General features: G+C 37.3%; 1 protein-coding gene across 1 annotated transcript in view; it reads left to right on the top strand.

Annotated features, from left to right (window-relative positions):
* LOC102262253 (dystrophin) overlaps nt 1–10,002 on the top strand; it is a gene marked incomplete at its 3' end in the record, with an annotated part of 203,403 nt that extends 193,401 nt beyond the window's left edge. The window contains exons 9-10 of the mRNA XM_005884513.1: nt 8,716–8,904; nt 9,821–10,002. Of these exons, the coding sequence (XP_005884575.1) occupies nt 8,716–8,904; nt 9,821–10,002 (371 nt within the window). The remainder of the gene's footprint in view (nt 1–8,715; nt 8,905–9,820) is intronic.
* Nucleotides 10,003–17,161: the final 7,159 nt, after the last annotated feature.

Raw genomic sequence — 17,161 nt, 5'->3', positions numbered from 1 at the left:
TTGGAAGAAGCCATCTCCATTGGGATACGCCATCAACATGATAGGATGAACTTGATCTGCAACGATACTTAGGTATGTTGTGCTATTCAGACGTTTATAATGGTCTGGCCCTCTAGCAACTTTAGCACAAAATTATAGCTAATTTGCCTACAAACGTCAGGTGGTCATAATAATCTGGCCACTCAGTGTATATGTGCATTAGGCCTATTTGAAAGTAGAGTTGAGGAGAATAACATTAGGAATTGATTTGGTCTCCTCAGATATTTTTTGCTTATAGGAAATCCTTATTGTTTAAATTCCTAACATATGAATTCCAACTGAATACTGCCTTTTAAAGTTAGTGATTGATTATCTAAGAAACAAGTTAATTTCTCTTTCAGAAGTATGTAACTTTACTGTCTAAATGTGGGTGTTCCAGGCCTCACAGAGCTCATCCAGGGACCAAGGCCCTTTTGCCTGGTTGCTCTGTTACATCCTAAGATCTGCCTTCATCCCCATGATCAAGGATAGCCTGTCACCATGTCTGTATCACTGTCTGTGGGGAGGAGGAAAGGTAAAGAGGAGGGCATATTTATTCTTCTTTGTTCTTGATGTATGTGTGTGTTCGTGTGTGTGTGTGTGTGTGTGTGTGTGTGTGTGTGTGTGTGTATGTATACATATACATCTTATCCCTCTGGCCAATATTTGGTCACATGCCACACCTAACTACAATGGAAGCTGGGAACTGTATTTTATATCCTGGATAGACAAATAGTTACCTAAACTGTCTACTACTGTGTAAGAAGTAGAGGAGGACAGATATATGATGACCATCAGTCTTTGAAGTGGCAGCATTTTAGGTATAAAGATGAACACTTTTGGTTCCAGAAACTTTAAAAAAATATTTTATTGATTGTTTACAGAGAGGAAAGGAGAGAGAGAGAGTTAGAAACATTGATGAGAGAGAAACATCGATTCAGCTGCCCCCTGCACACTCCCTACTGAGGATGTGCCCACAACCAAGGTACATGCCCTTGACCCGAATCAAACCTGGGACCTTTCAGTCCACAGTCCGACACTCTATCCACTGAGCCAAACCAGCTAGGGCTGGTTCCAGAAACTTTTGTTCAAAAGGGTTTTGGAGGAGACTTTATTTTAAAAAGTATAAATACACACTTACACATAACATACATATGTGTACAGATGATGGTGTTTTTTTTTCTTCTTAAACAGAACATACAAGCACAATATAGCATTTATGTGAGATATTCTGTAATAGTGAAGAATGTTAACTTTGCTGATATTAAAAATCAAAGGCAAGTAATAGGAATTGTGGAAGGTATAGAGTTCAAACAGTGGATTTGCACATGCCTTCCTTTAGAAATTATTGATGTTACCTTTCCTTTTTGCTCAGCATCCTCTGACATAAAATGAAAGTCTCTATCACAGCCTGGGCTGTGTCATTTAGCTGCCTTTCTGTTGTCCCCTTATTGAATGTGCTATCAGTATCTGTCTTACAAGGATCATTTTGAAGTTTACCTTTGAGTTCTGACTCACCAACATAATGAGGTTCCTAGGTATTTTCTCAGTAGTTTCAAAAACCATTAACTCTTTTAAAAATATATTTTATTGATTTCAGAGAGGAAGGGAGAGATAGAAACATCAATGATGAGAGAGAATCATTGATCAGCTGCCTCATGCATGCCCCACTCTGGGGATCGAGCCTGCAACCCGGGCAGGTTGAATTGAACTGTGACCTGGTTCATAGGTCGATGCTCAACCATTGAGTCACACTGGCTGGGCTCAAAACCATTAACTCTTAATTTGTGGAAATGAAGAAAAGAAAAATACACGTAAAAAAGGCACATTTGATCAATTGAACTGTTCAAATGGAAATGGGTATGATCATCTTATTAACATTTTCTTTTAGCTTTCTTTAAATGGACCCATTTTATATAGTTGGATATACTGAAGGATAAAAATATTATAGCTACACCAAAAATTCACCAGTCATGCGTTAACTTAGACTCTATTTTAAAAAGTATGAGTATGACACATCTAAAGGAACTAAGTAATAAAATTCTCAAATGTTCTTGAAGCATTTATACATTCAAGAACAATAAAACTTTCTTTATCCAGGTTAAAACTTATATCACATTTTAAGGTTGAATTTGGGGAAGTTGCCAAAATAGATCAGTTTCAAAAGAAATATAAAACTACTCAGTGACAGATTGTGCCCTCTGGAAATGTCCCAGCTATTTTTCTAAGAGCTTTGTGGTTTGCTGGTTTCACTACCTATGTTTGTAACCATTTGATGACTTATCTCAGTTTGAATTGCCAAAATCATGCTTCTAAAAATACACACAGCTCATTCAACTGTGTTTCCTCATAAAAATCATTAACCATTTCAATGAGCATTGGTCCCTAAATACAGGCATTGCAGAGCATTTCTTGGAAACTAGAATGTGCTTATTAACACTTTATATGCATCAGTTGAAATGATCTTTTCAACAGTCCTTTGGAGACATATTTTTATTTATTTATTTTTGTTTTATAGATGGGGAAACTGAGATGCGGACAGGTTAAATAACTTACCCAAGAGTGGATATTTAGTGAACTGGGGTTTAAGACATATTTATGCATGGAATAGTGTCAATGGTATCGCTCTATATTTTTTATGACAGTTTCTATCACTAGAGATGAGTTTCCAGACATTTGTACTGGGCATTGCAGGACTAACACATACACTCATTTGTTTTCCCCAATTATTTTACTTTCCCCTCTCTACACTTACTTTGCCTTTTGCATCTGCTACATCTCCAGGAACATAGGTGAAAATAACTACTAATTCTTCTGCAGAAGGGCAGTAATTAAGCCTCTGAAGTATGTGGATAATGTTGAGTAAATGTTAGTGCTCTTAATTTTGAAAACAACCAGGATTGTTTTGTCCATACATTTTTATGCTTACCTGAATCATTATTTGGCCAGTGTACTACAGAAATATATAAACTACTGTGATAAAGACAGAAATTAAAATAAGATCAAAGCATAGAAAAAAATTAGTTCCAATTGATGATACTGGCTTCTCCAAATTTCCTTTGATGCTAGTTCATATGCCTCAAGCTTAGGTGAAATGTGAAGTACTATGTCAATGAAAACATATTTTGGGGGGCTGTAACCAAAAGCATAAGCTTCTCTATATATATCTTTGTTTTTAAATTCTCTGTTAAAGATGGATTTTTAAAAAATCGTTGAAAATGTACAATGATTTAAAAATGTACAAAAATCATTTGAAAATGTACAAAAATATAGAATTCAAGAAAATTTATTCTTTCATGGGTTTACTGGCACTGAAATCCCAGAACCATTTCCTATTTTGTATAATGAAGTACAAAAACAATTTTTCATCTTGACGCAGAACATATACATAGATATGTGTATATCTATGCATATCTGAAACAAAAATTCACAAAAATACTAATCCTTAATATACATGACAAAATTGATATTTTTCTCTATTTAATTTAGTTAGTTATTTTAATATGTACGTTGTTGATTTCTTTTTTACAATAAGTTGTTCTGACATAATTCCTACCTTCAGCAGGATATGAAAATCTGACTTCTTCAACATAAACATTTGGGTATTCTGGAGATGGTATGAGGTGTACTGACAAGAGCATAGGCTTATGGTCATTAGGCAAGGATTTGAATCCTGACTTTGATTTCCTTTTTTAAATTGAGGTATAATCGACATATAATATATTAATTTGAGGTATATAAGATAATTATTTGTTATTTATATACACTGTAAAATTATCACCACAATAAGTCTAGTTACCATCCACCAGTATACATAGGCACATACTCTATTTAATTTTAACTGGGATACTTCTGGTCATGACCTACTGAAATGATTTCATGAATCATTTATGGATCATGTCTTACAATTTGAAAAACAATGGTCTAGACCAGTGGTTCTCCACCTTCCTAATGCCGCGACCCTTTAATACAGTTCCTCATGTTGTGGTGACCCCCAACCATAAAATTATTTTCGTTGCTACTTCTTAACCGTAATTTTGCTACTGTTATGAATCGTAATGTAAATATCTGATATGCAGGATGTATTTTCATTGTTACAAATTGAACATAATTAAAGCATAGTGATTAATCACAAAACAATATGTAATTATATATGTGTTTTCCGATGGTCTTAGGCGACCCCTGTGAAAGGGTCGTTCGACCCCCAAAGGGTTCACGACCCACAGGTTGAGAACCGCTGGTATAGACAAAGAAAGAATTACTCAGAGCCCAGTTGACAATTTTGACCATAATCATATGTATTTGTAGTTAAATTTATGTATGTAAATAATGATTAATTGAATTATGTATGTAATTTTACAGAGCTTATTTATGTTTAAATTTAACTTTAATATGGCTGTCTTTGTAAAGATTTTGTTTTATGAACATCATCAGACAAAACAGTTAGATTCAGAATTTATGAGTACTAGACATCATGTCCTTGAGTATAGAGCTTTGCCTTTTAAGATTTTCTCCAAAAGTTCAAGCCTCTGTAAATATCAGTAAATCATAAAGCATTTACTTTTTAAATCTAGATTGTACAATGGTGAAATATAGTGTTGTGCTCCTTGATAATAGTGTTGTTTATAATTTATCACTTGGAGAAGATTATCTAAACTCAAGCATGTTAATGATTTTTTTTAGAACTTTTAAATAGCAGCTAGGTTGAGGTTGAAATTTCAGAATGGTTGGATTTAATTGATGTTTGCTCTTAGAATTGTTGTGGGTCTTTTTTTTTTTCCTAGAATAATTATCTGGCTCTTGAAATTTGGACAGTGACTTAAGACAGTAACCTTGGGGCAGATTGTGCTTCAAAATGGTTCTTATGTCTATGAGAGTCTAATAATAATTACAGCTTAACATACTTTATTTGGGTCTTACACATGGTCAGGCATTCTGCCGAACCCTTTAATTCTTTCCACAATCTTTTTTTTTTTTTTTGCTCTCTTGTTCTTCCTTTTATTTTTTTTTTATTATTCTTTTTAAAAAAATATTATAATAAGTATTACAAAGGGTATTACATATGTGTCCTTCCCCCCCCCCACTTTCCACAATCTTATTAGAGAAATATTATTGCTCCCATTTTATGAATGAGGAAACTAAGGCTTATGATAAGGCTAAGCAACTTTCCCAGGGTGACAAGACTTCAGGTCTGAGTAAAAACTCAAACACTGACTGTTTGCTTCCATAGCCTTGGGTTTTGCAATTCCATTCTATCTACTGAGCATAATAAAACTCCTATAAACTCTCACGTGTAACCCAGAGAAAGCAAAATTTCCAAGATTGGATTGTACTTTTTTTCTACCTACACAGAGGACTGGCTGCATAATTTCTGTGCCTTAGTGAGAAATGAAACTCAGAGCTCCTTGTTCAAACAGCAGGAAGGAAGTGCTGTTCAAATTACTAAAATATAAAGCTGTTTTCTTTATTTCATGGTCTCTCTCTTGACTTTTCATGGAGATTTTTATTTGTTCATACTGAATAAAAAAATTTAAAGTATTAGCATGGATTTTATTGCTCATTGTTATATTATGCAGTTGCAGTTGTCAATACAAATTCATGAGCATTTAATTCATGCAGAATCATTGTTATCAGATAACTTGTATTTGTAGCTTGAGCTATGTATTTCAGTCTTAACATGGAAATAACATGCAATTAACTCAGCTGTTGCTATTTCACTTCTTGGTAGGTGTACATTCTACCAATATTCTTTACCTTCAGCTTATTGATGAGTAAGGAAAGATTGAAAAGAAAAGGAAGTCTGGGTTGCCCTTTTTTTCTCTTTTCTTTCCATGTTATCAGTTTTAGCATAAATGGTTGGCTAATATGAGAAAGTAATATGGGTGAGCAAGGATATGATAGGGTTTCTTGGTTGGTTGTGTTTTCCTAGAATTGCCTTCTTTCTGGCTTTGAAGCAAGTTCTGTTTCAAATATAAAGCATGGCTTCTTGGGGCTGTTAGTGCCCTCACTCACTCAGTCACAGATACAACACACTTACCTTGTACTTGCTTGAGTTGCACTCACTTCTCACCTATTGTGGGTCCACCAGAATTCTGTGCTCATGGGACATAAAAATATGCAAATGGGGAATACACACATATTGCAGTTGTCTCCTCTGCTTATGGACTTTCCTTATAAAACCCAAGTTCAAAGACCAAACTGTTCAGAATTTTAAGTTGGCCATGTCAAGAAGCACATAAAACAAGCATGGGGTCGTTCTGAGACTTAGGTACTGTGGAGCTATTCAGGTTGCACAATCATGAAGCTGGTCCCATCTGCACATATCTCTCAGGCTGCCTTTTTGTGACTTCTCCCCTCTTAATGCTTACTTTGACATTTTTATTAATAGTGTTTAGAATAGTATTTAGGGATGGGTAGAAGGGATATATACCATGGAACTTATTATAACCCTTAAGACCTTCAGAAATTGTCTTGACCATGGGAGGGTCTTTGCAAATAACCCTCTTGGGGCACTTATGCTTTTTTGAAATATTAGAGTTGGGTGAGTTGGACTTATCAGTATGATGTATTTTGGGCACTTCCCTAGAAACAGATAGAGAACACGTCATTTGATGAAAATATCACACCAAATCCCACTATGTTTTGCCATCTTAAAGGACTTAATAGTTGGATAAATTTATGATATAAAATTTTCAAAATTGATTGGCACATTTATCAGAAGAACACAATTAAGTTAGTCCTGGCAGCTCAGTAGGGTAAGGCCCAGCATTGAGGGGAACTGGAAATTCAAGGTAGACATGCCAGGAGAGAACCATTATAAAAAAAAGGATGGGTTTTCTCTAGTCAAGATTCTTAAATCCCCCAAGCAGCTTCTGTTTGTTCTACACTGCCTTTTGTTTCCTTTGCAAAACCCTGCTTTTAGGGCCCAAGGCTGGCTTGCTATATTTGGAGTATACAAAAGATTATTCATGAAATATTTCTCCAATATTTTTGCTTTACTTCTATGTCAATACTTTGCCTATGTTTCTTACCTCAGCAGGAAACCCTCTTGAATGTGGTCCTTCTCAGGATTTTTGAAGCCAAGCAACCAAAACATTCAGGCACATTGATAATTGCCCTAAGGTTATCCCAAGGGGGTCTCTCCTGTCACTTGGTAGTACTGGTCCCATCACTTCTGAACCTCTCCAACACACAGCTAGATTTAGAGGTCAATATTTTATTCTGGCAACTACCCTATTATGTATAGGTAATTCTCTTGATTTCTCCATTACTTGTGTGAAGTGGGAGGTGTGGACATGCATAGCACTCCAGAGGAATATTTTCTCACCAGAATTCTCTAATCTCCTTGCTTCTTCTTATGAACCTTTGATCTAGGTAGTGGATTAAGGGTTATAGAGCCAGTTCTGTGGTCATCTTTCAGCAATTCCTTCTTTGGTGGCCTGGGTTTTCTTGTTAGAAATATGGATACTTTGTACCTATTGTTCTCAGCTTTAGGATCCCAGCAAAAAATTTCAAGACAACTGTTGAGAATCTCACTTAACTTCCTGCTAGCTCAATTCGGAAGCAAGTACTTTATATTTTATTTCCCCTAAGGTAAAATCTTGCTATTTAAACCAAGGCCTTCAGGAAATAAAAGCTTAATTCCTAGAAGTCATTATACTATTAGAAATTTCAAATGTGTAAATGAGGTATTTCTTTTTCAGTTTTACCCCTCTCCTCCCACTTGTTTTCATACTGTTAAGTCTTCTGCTCTGTAAATTTTCAGAAATATTTCATTACCTTTCAACTTTGGGGAACAGATTTTTTTAAAATGCCATTGCAAAAGTATATAAATGTAATACCAATAATGTATATGTAAAGCATTTAAAACAGCGGTTCTCAACCTGTGGGTCACGAACAATGAAAAGACATCCTGCATATCAGATATTTATATCACGATTCATAACAGTAGCAAAATTACAGTTATGAAGTAGCAACGAAAATAATTTTATGGTTGGGGGTCACCACAACATGAGGAACTGTATTAAAGGGTCGTGGCATTAGGAAGGTTGAGAACCACTGATTTAAAATATGAACTGAGATCTCACTCACTTGCGGATTATAATGAACAACATAAACTGATGAACAAAAACAGATCCAGAGACAGAGAAGCATCGATCAGATGCTCAAACCTCAGAGGGAAGGTAGGAGAGGGTGGGGTAAGGGGGAGGGATCAACCAAAAGGCTTGTAGGCATGCATATAAGCATAACCAATGGACAGAGAAAGCAGGGGGGTGAGGGCATGTACGGGAGTGGGTGGGTGGCAATGGGGGGATATGGACACATATGTAATACCTTAATCAATAAAAAAAGGAAAAAATATGAACTGAAAAAAGTTACCTATGGATGAAAATTAATAGCATTTCAAATATAAAATGAAGAAATGATATACTAATCCATTCTTTATAGTAATCCAGAAGAACTTTAATAAAATATTAGTTCCAAGTGGATTTTGGGTAGCATTTGAAAATCTGCTTGTATATCTGTGAGGCTGTTAAAATACAGGCTCGCTATTGTGTGTGTCTTCCGTTCATGTATCTGATAATGCATGTGGACATTTCTAGCATTTTAAATATTTCATTCATTTTACCATTTAATGTACTGGAACAGTCTGCAAAAATACTAATTGTATAACACTCAATTTATTTTATCGTTCAGCATTTGGAAGCTCCTGAAGACAAGTCATTTGGTGGTTCATTGATGGGGACGGAAGTAAACCTGGACAGTTACCAAACAGCTCTAGAGGAAGTACTCTCGTGGCTTCTTTCAGCCGAGGACACATTAAAAGCACAAGGAGAGATTTCTAAAGATGTAGAGGAAGTGAAAGAACAATTTCATACTCATGAGGTAAAGCAAAACATTGATTTATGATACAAAGCACATGATTTATCATAATGGCAAGTCTCTTTATCTCAATCACTGTATAAGATCCTGGTATTTTTGGAATTTAGATTTGTTTACTTTTTCCTTCAATTTTATTTTGTACTAGAGGCCCGGTGCTTGAATTCGTGCACTGCTGGGGTCCCTCAACGGAACCCCAGCAGCAAGCTAACCTACCGGTTGGAGCATCTGCCCCCTGGTGGTCAGTGCACATCATAGTGACTGGTTGAGCGGTCAACCGAAAGGTTGGACACTTAGCATATTACGCTTTTATTATATAGGATTGGTTTCAGGTGTAAGTGGACAGACAATCATATCCTTTCTTTGGTAATTTAGTTTTTATTTTGGGATGCAAAAAAATAAATGTTCATGTTCTTGGGATTCCAACAGCCAGCATTTCAAGGTCTGACTTGGAAAACAACACTTGAAGGTGCTGAGATCTGATTTTGCAATGACTCACACAGTAATATGAAAGCCCAGTTCCCTTCTCTTGGGTCAAGACAATGTTGAGCTATAACTTACACTCCAGAGTACCCGGGTGGTATCACTGCCCAGAGTAGGAAACATTTCCTGAGTTGACATACTTACTGGCCTGCCTCTCCTTCCCTGTCCTGTTTCCTGCTTCTTCAGCAGGTCTCCTCTGGGAGCTCTTCCTTAATAAATCACTTGCATACAAACCATAATCTCAGGGTTTGCTTCTAGTGACCTAAGCTAATTATTTTCTTTAGTCATGTTAAAAACAATATTGGGTGTCCTTGAATAAAAATTAAAATGCTTTTACTGGGAATATATTTTAAAAGGGCTGCACATTTAGAAAAGAAATCAAAACCATAATGATTTACCTAAAGTGATAATCACTGCTGTCAACCTCTTTCCTTGTCAGGGGTACATGATGGACTTGACATCTCATCAGGGACGGGTTGGTAATGTCCTCCAATTGGGAAGTCAACTGCTTCGGACAGGGACATTATCAGAGGATGAAGAAACTGAAGTACAAGAACAAATGAATCTCCTGAATTCAAGATGGGAATGCCTCAGGGTAGCTAGCATGGAAAAGCAAAGCAAGTAAGTGTTTCTGATTTCTAAAAAACAGCATGTTTGGAGTGTTGCTATTAGTTTTTATATGTTGTTATTGATTTCAGAGAGAGGAAGGGAGAGGGAGAGAGGGATAGAAACATCAATGGTGAGAAGAGAATCATTGATTGGCTGCCTCCTGCACTCCCCACACTGGGGATCAAACCACAACCCAGGCATGTGCCCTGACCGGGAATCTAACCCTGACCTCCTGGTTCATGGATTGCCACTCAATCACTGAGCCAGGCCAGCTGGGCTTGATGAAGTTTCTTGTTTATGTCATGAGTCTCAGTTTGTTCCTGAAGCATGCAGAGTTCTTCCTTAGGGGACATTTTGGGTGGATTTTCAATTTACGTTTTCACTTCTGTAATGGAAGTGGAGATGTTGGATAGAAGGACTAGTTTCTACAGAACTATGTTTTAAAAGTTGCCAAACTGTTCTCATAGTTAATATTTTCCAAGTTGTCTCCAAAAATTAAAATGTAACTATTGAAAGCATAGGAGTATACACAGGAAACCATGTTCAGGTATCCTCAGATATTGCAGGCTTGGTTCCAGACCACTGAGATAAAGTGAGTATAGCAATGAAGCCACTTGTAAATTTTTTGGTGGAGGGTCTGTGGGTCTTGCCTTCAGTTTATAAAAAAAAAAGCTAGATCTGTGACGCACAATAAAGTGAAGCACCATAAAATGAGGCGTGCCTGTACATAGAACCACCTATTAGGTACAGTTGATAGGAAACTTCTCTTCAGAAGGAAAAGCCCTCAAAAATATTAAATAGAGCCCAGATGGTGTTGCTCAGTGGTTGAGCATCCACCCATGCATGCACCAAGAAGTCGTTGGTTTGATTCCCGGTCAGAGCACATGCCTAGGTTGTAGGCTCAATCCCAAGTAGGGGGATATGCAGGAGGCAGCTGATCAATATTAATGCTTCTCTCTCATCGATGTGTCTATCTCTCTCTCCCTCTCCCTTCCTCTCTCTCTAAAATCAATAAAAGTATTAGTTTTTCATATGTTTATGGAAATATTATTGAAAAAAGTTCATCTATGTTTGGAAATTCTTAGTCAAGTACTGTATGGTTCTGAAATATTTTAAGAACTAGAGTCCTGGTGCATGGATTCGTGCACATCAAAAGGAAATTAATTAGAATAAATATTTTAGAGGCCAGGGTGGGACTACGGGAGGTTGGCTCCAGGGCATGTCCGGCCCATCTTGCCCAGTCCTGATCAGCCAGACCCCAGCAGCAAGCTAACCTACTGGTTAGAGCATCTGCCCCCTGGTGGTCAGTGCATGTCATAGCAACTAGTCAAAAGGTCGAATGAACGGTTGGACACTTAGAATATTAGGTTTTTATTATATAGGGTAGGGTATGTTGACTTGGAGGCCTAGCCAGTTTGGTTCAGTGGATAGAGCATCAGCCTACACACCAAATGGTCCCAGGTTCGATTCTGGTCAAGGGCACATACCTCGGTTGCAGGCTTCTTCCTGGCCTGGACCCTGGTTGAGGCTCGGGCAGGAGGCAACCGATCCATGTGTTTCTCTCACATCAATGTTTCTGCCTTTCCTTCTCTCTTCCACTCTCTCTAAAAATCAATGGAAAAATATCCTCAGGTGAAGATTTTAAAAAAATAGAATATGTTGACTTGGAGACATTTCTGAAAATGGCATGTTTCTTATAAAGGTAACAAGTAGATTCCATTATTCTCGATGTGTTCTCTGATTTACATTGTTAGGTGTGTGTATTCATGTAGAGCCTATCAAGACAAGATAGATTTATTTTTAAATGAAAAGAAATGAAGTGCCAACTGTGGATTTGAATACATTAAGCTAAAGAAATTGTCCAAGCGCCTTAAGTTTACTTAGCTATTATTTATAAAGATTAAAAGCTTTAAAACAGGACTAAAGAAACTCATTAGATATGCTGGCAGGATTACAGTTCCAGTACTAAATTATAGTGTGACAATAGGGAGGGGGAATATACATTTTTGAGCTCATATATTTTGAAAGAATAAGGGAGGCATAGATAAGCTAGAATTTTCACAAATACTGGCATTCCAAACCAAGAGTTACTAGTCTGTGCATATTGACATTTTCCCCTGCTGTGATCATTTGAATGATTGCAATTAAAACTTGAGGTGAGGGTTATAGTAACCATATTATAACTATTGAGTTTGCACCGCATCTCCCCATACCCAAGGGTCAAATGATTTACTCTGCCCACTTATCATCATAAACCATAAAATATAGAGCCGCCTGCTTGAGGTCATATGCCAACATTCTTCAGTTTACACTTCCGTTTGCACTGATCTATGCAACTTCAAGCAAACTCAGACAAAATTTGAAAGTCTAAAATTCGCCCTCCTCCTTTCCTGCCTTTCCCACAGTGGCACCACTGTCTTCTCTGTGCATTCTATTTTCCCACCTTCTTCTGCAGGCTAAGTACCGGCCCTTGTTCCTCACTCCTTTTTTTTTTTCAGTAGGGCTAACAATGCAGCATTAATTATTCATACTAGTCAATTAATTAATTCCAATTGGAGACTGAATTGCAAGAAAAGGTGAATTGTGAGAGTAGATACAACATATACACATACCTAAAATGGTAATATCATTACTTAGCTAGGATTGACATACAAAAACTGTTTCTTCCTAGGGAAGATTTGGAGGCTTTGGTTAGTGTTTAAGCTGTTTTTGTGGGTTTTTTTGTTTTTGAATGATTGTCTAGAGGGCAAGGGCAGCCTTTTAGCTGGCATAGCTTTTGATAAAACCTAGAGTTTTAAAAATGAGATACAGCCCAGCCGTGTGGCTCAGTAGTTGAGTATCGACCTATGAACCAGGAGGTCATGGTTCAATTCCCAGTCAGGGAATATGCCCAGGTTGCCGGCTCGATCTCCAGCGTGTGGCATGCAGGAGGCAGCCAATCAATAATTTTCTCTCATCATTGATTTTTCTATCTCTCTCTCCATCTCCCTTTCTCTTTGAAATCAATACAAATATGTTTAAAAATAAATAAATAAAAATGAGACATGAATATGGAGCCACTTGTAGCCCATAATCTTTTCTGGACAATTCGTTGAAACACACACACACACACACACACACACACACACACACACAGTATTATTTAAGCAAACCACATTGAGAAATCTCTTGTGAGCTTATAAATAACAGTATTTTATAGCACTTTTACTAACTTTGCATTCATGCATTAAAAACTATTAAACTCTAAATGAGATAAGCCATTAAGAAAACTGTGCTGGACTTGATTCTTGTTAGATTTATTTAGAGGAAACCAAAAGCTGATTATGCCAATAGGATTTTGCCAGTATTTTAAAATTAATAATTCTGGTTTTATTTAATACTTTGATAAATTACCTATTCAGTTTTTATTATCATGGTCATGTTCATCAGCTTCAATTTGGAGCATAACCTGTTGTTTCCAAACTTATGATTACTTTGGAGTAGGAAGGCCTAATAAATTGCTAGTAAACAAAAATAGATTAGTCCACACCTCTCATCTCACTCTTCCAAAGATAGGGTGTGGATATACCTAGTCAGAAGCCTGCATCCCTGCCTAAATGTAGACTTAGTGATGAGAGGAATAATAATTTAGCGTTGTCTAGTTGTAGGAAATATAACCAAGCCATGTTAGAGCTCTTAAGTTGCTATCTTATAACAAAAGTAAAATAAATTGGTTGGATATACAGATAAGCTTATGACTAAACTCTTTGAGTATTTACACTTGACAATTATAAGTATTATCTGCCAACATATTTGCCAACAATAACTCAATTATATTTGATATATATTCCTTGTGATATATATCTTTATATATCACTATATATAATACTACATATAACATTATATATCTACTCACATACACACTATAAAAAATAACATAAAAACAATGCTAGATAGGAATAAGTTTTCTGAAGAACTTAAAAGGTATTGTGAAAAAGAGTATTTGAGGGGCTACTTCTTAACTTTTGTGATTCAGGAATGTTATTTTTGAGATGGTACCATTTAATTTGAAATTTCAGCGATAAGAAGGAGCCAACATTTGTAGATCAGGAAGAAGTATATTTCAGACAGGGGGAACAGCCAATGCAAAGAACCCAAAATATGGACCATTTGGCTTGTTAGAGTAACCAAAAGGCCAGCATGAATGGAGAATTATATCATGGAGAAATAGAGAGCTGCGATATAAGATGTACTTGAAATATATTGAGGGGTCTTGTCCTGTATGGTATTGTCAATCAATGTCATACAGGGTAAAAGACAAGGGTTTTGAGTTCTAGCATAAGTGCAAGAAAAAGCCATCAGACAGTTTTAGGTAGGGGAGGGACAGGTAAAGAAAATACCAGTAATGCCACTGGAAGAAGACAGTACAGTATAATAGCCCAGGTAAAAGATGCTAGTGTCTAATGCAGGGGTGGGCAAACTTTTTGACTCGAGGGCCACAATGGGTTCTTAAACTGGACCGGAGGGCCGGAACAAAAGCATGGATGGAGTGTTTGTGTGAACTAATATAAATTCAAAGTAAACATCATTACATAAAAGGGTACGGTCTTTATTTTTTTTTTAGTTTTATTCATTTCAAATGGGCCGGATCTGGCCCGCGGGCCGTAGTTTGCCCACGGCTGGTCTAATGCCAGGTGGTAGTTGTAATAATATGTGCATTCTACTGTCTTACCTGCAGATGTTCCTTTTTACAGGTTGCATGTAGGGCAGCGGTTGCCAACCTTTCAGACCTCCTGGACCACCAGTGGTCTAAAGACCACCCGTTGGCAACTGCTGCTCCAAAGGTTTCCTTAAATTAGTGGTCGGAATGTTTTAGACCTCATGGACCACCAGTGGTTGGCGACTGCTGATCTAGGGAATACTATTTAGCCTAGAAACTATAAACAATTATCAAACACTAAACAAGAAATTTGAAAAACAGGCAGGTAATAACATGCTCTCATTTTCACCTTGTGCTAAATCTGCTCTAATTTGCCTAAGGAATAGGTCCCACTTTCTCACACAGTTATTCATGTGAACTGGTCAACACACTTTCCCTCTGTGATCCTCAGTATCTGCTTTAGGAAACAGTAGCAGCTCCACATGGCTGGCAAACCTCTGCAGTAGTTCTCAACCTTCCTAATGCTGTGACCCTTTAATACATTCCTCATGTTGTTATGACCCCCAATTTCATTGTTACAAATTGAACATAATTAAAGCATAGTGATGAATCACAAAAACAATATGTAATTATAATGTGTTTTCCGATGGTCTTCGGCGACCCCTGTGAAAGGGTCGTTCAACCCCCAAAGGGGTCGCGACCCACAGGTTGAGAACCCCTGGTCTAGAGCCTTCGAACAACAATAGGATTAAGGATGGAATTGTTTAATCTTCTAAGACTGGGGCTTCATTTCCAAGCACTAACCTACGTGCCCTCAGAAAGCAAGGAAGGGGTGGTGTAATACTCAACGCAATTCTGACGCTAACAACCCAGAGTTCATCAGACGCCACAAGGTCAGGGCACTGTTCCCAACCCACTGCCCTCACTTTTGAGAAGGGAGGAATGTAGAATTCTTCAATTGGGGTACCAGACAAGCCTTTCCATACTGAGCCAGACACATAGAATAAGGACTAGGTGAAGACTGAAGAGGAATTTTTTCCTTCATACTTTCTCATATTGGCAAAAAAGAAAAAAAGATGATATTTAATTTGTGTTAGGATTGGGAGGGTGGGTGCATGGTGGTGGTAGCAGTGATGAGGAACAGGGTATGGTGTTAGTGTTGGAAATGTATAATAATGAATTTGATTTCCTTTTTACATGATAGACTATTGAATATTGTTAAACTATTGAAAGGATGGTCAGGTCAAGATCTGAAGTTTTATTCCACAACTGGTACAGTTTTTCCTTGAACAACTTGGTCTACAACAGCATTGTTGGATATTGGAGATACTAGAGAAGTGAGGTTTCACTGTAACTTTTTCACTGATGGTTCACTTCATGTAACAGTTGCACCATACCAAAGTAAGATATTAGTAAGAAGGGAAATTGTGTATGGGGTATATGGGTAATATCTTCACAATTTTTCTGTAAATCTGAAACTATTCTAAAACAAAACCTCCATTAAAACAACACACAAAATACTAGGTAATGATAATATCTGGAACATAGTGGAACAGACCACTGAAAAGACGGGGGAGTATGGGAAGTGGCTTAAAGGAAACACCACCTCCTTGCCATATGCTGGACTATAATTGAACTAGTGGAAATGATAGAGAGACAGAGAGAGGTCAGTCTGGGAAAAAATTTAGGAGGTAAGAGACAGGTCTCCTTTCTATAACCAGAGCATCTGAGACTTCTGAATCCTCTCCCACCCCTCCCCCAAAATGGTCAAGCTGAGGCTCTGTGATGTCAAGCCACACCATGGCAACCACTGATTTAGGGCAATCAGTGCTGAAGGGTGTGGCTCCTCATTCTCCTAGAGAGTATATATAGAGGCCAGCACCCTTTGAGTAGGGTCTTTTGCCTCAAGAAAGCCAAACTTACTAAGAAGATATTGTAGACTAGTTGAGATAAGGAATAAGACTCCAAACACAAAGATGGATGAAGAAACTACAAGTACTAAAGTGAATTGGAAGTCAGTTTCTCAACTGGATGACCAAGAAATGGATAAGGTCAGAATACCTCATTCAAATGCTTCCCGTTCCCCATTAATTCCTCACCCAAAATTCTGGCCTTGTGATTTTGACCCAGACACTTCCTCATTCAATCCATGGTCATTCAATTACGAGCCCATTTCCATATCATTTTCCAATTTCTTCCCCAAAACCAATGTCTTTCTTGTTTACCTTGTTTCCAAACTACAAGACCAAGATAATGGCGATGGTTAATTTGGTCTTTAAGCTGAATGAAGACAAAAGCAAAAAGACAGAAAGAATCAGATGATTGTATTTTACTACAGGAAGGAGGAAAACCTCCAGTAAGCAAGCCAACAAATGCAGAAGAAGAAGTGCTGGAGGGTTCAGATACCACAGATGATGCCCATGGTCTCCCAGAGGAAGACACTTAAAAATGTGTATCCCTCTACAAAAAATACTTCAGAAATGGACATTATGAGCAGATGAAAACATTAGTGGTCTCCTTGAATAAATACCA

The sequence above is a fragment of the Myotis brandtii genome, unplaced genomic scaffold, assembly GCF_000412655.1.
Source record: "Myotis brandtii unplaced genomic scaffold, ASM41265v1 scaffold835, whole genome shotgun sequence".
Classification (NCBI taxonomy): Eukaryota; Metazoa; Chordata; class Mammalia; order Chiroptera; family Vespertilionidae; genus Myotis; species Myotis brandtii.
This window is presented reverse-complemented; position numbering and strand designations above follow the sequence as displayed.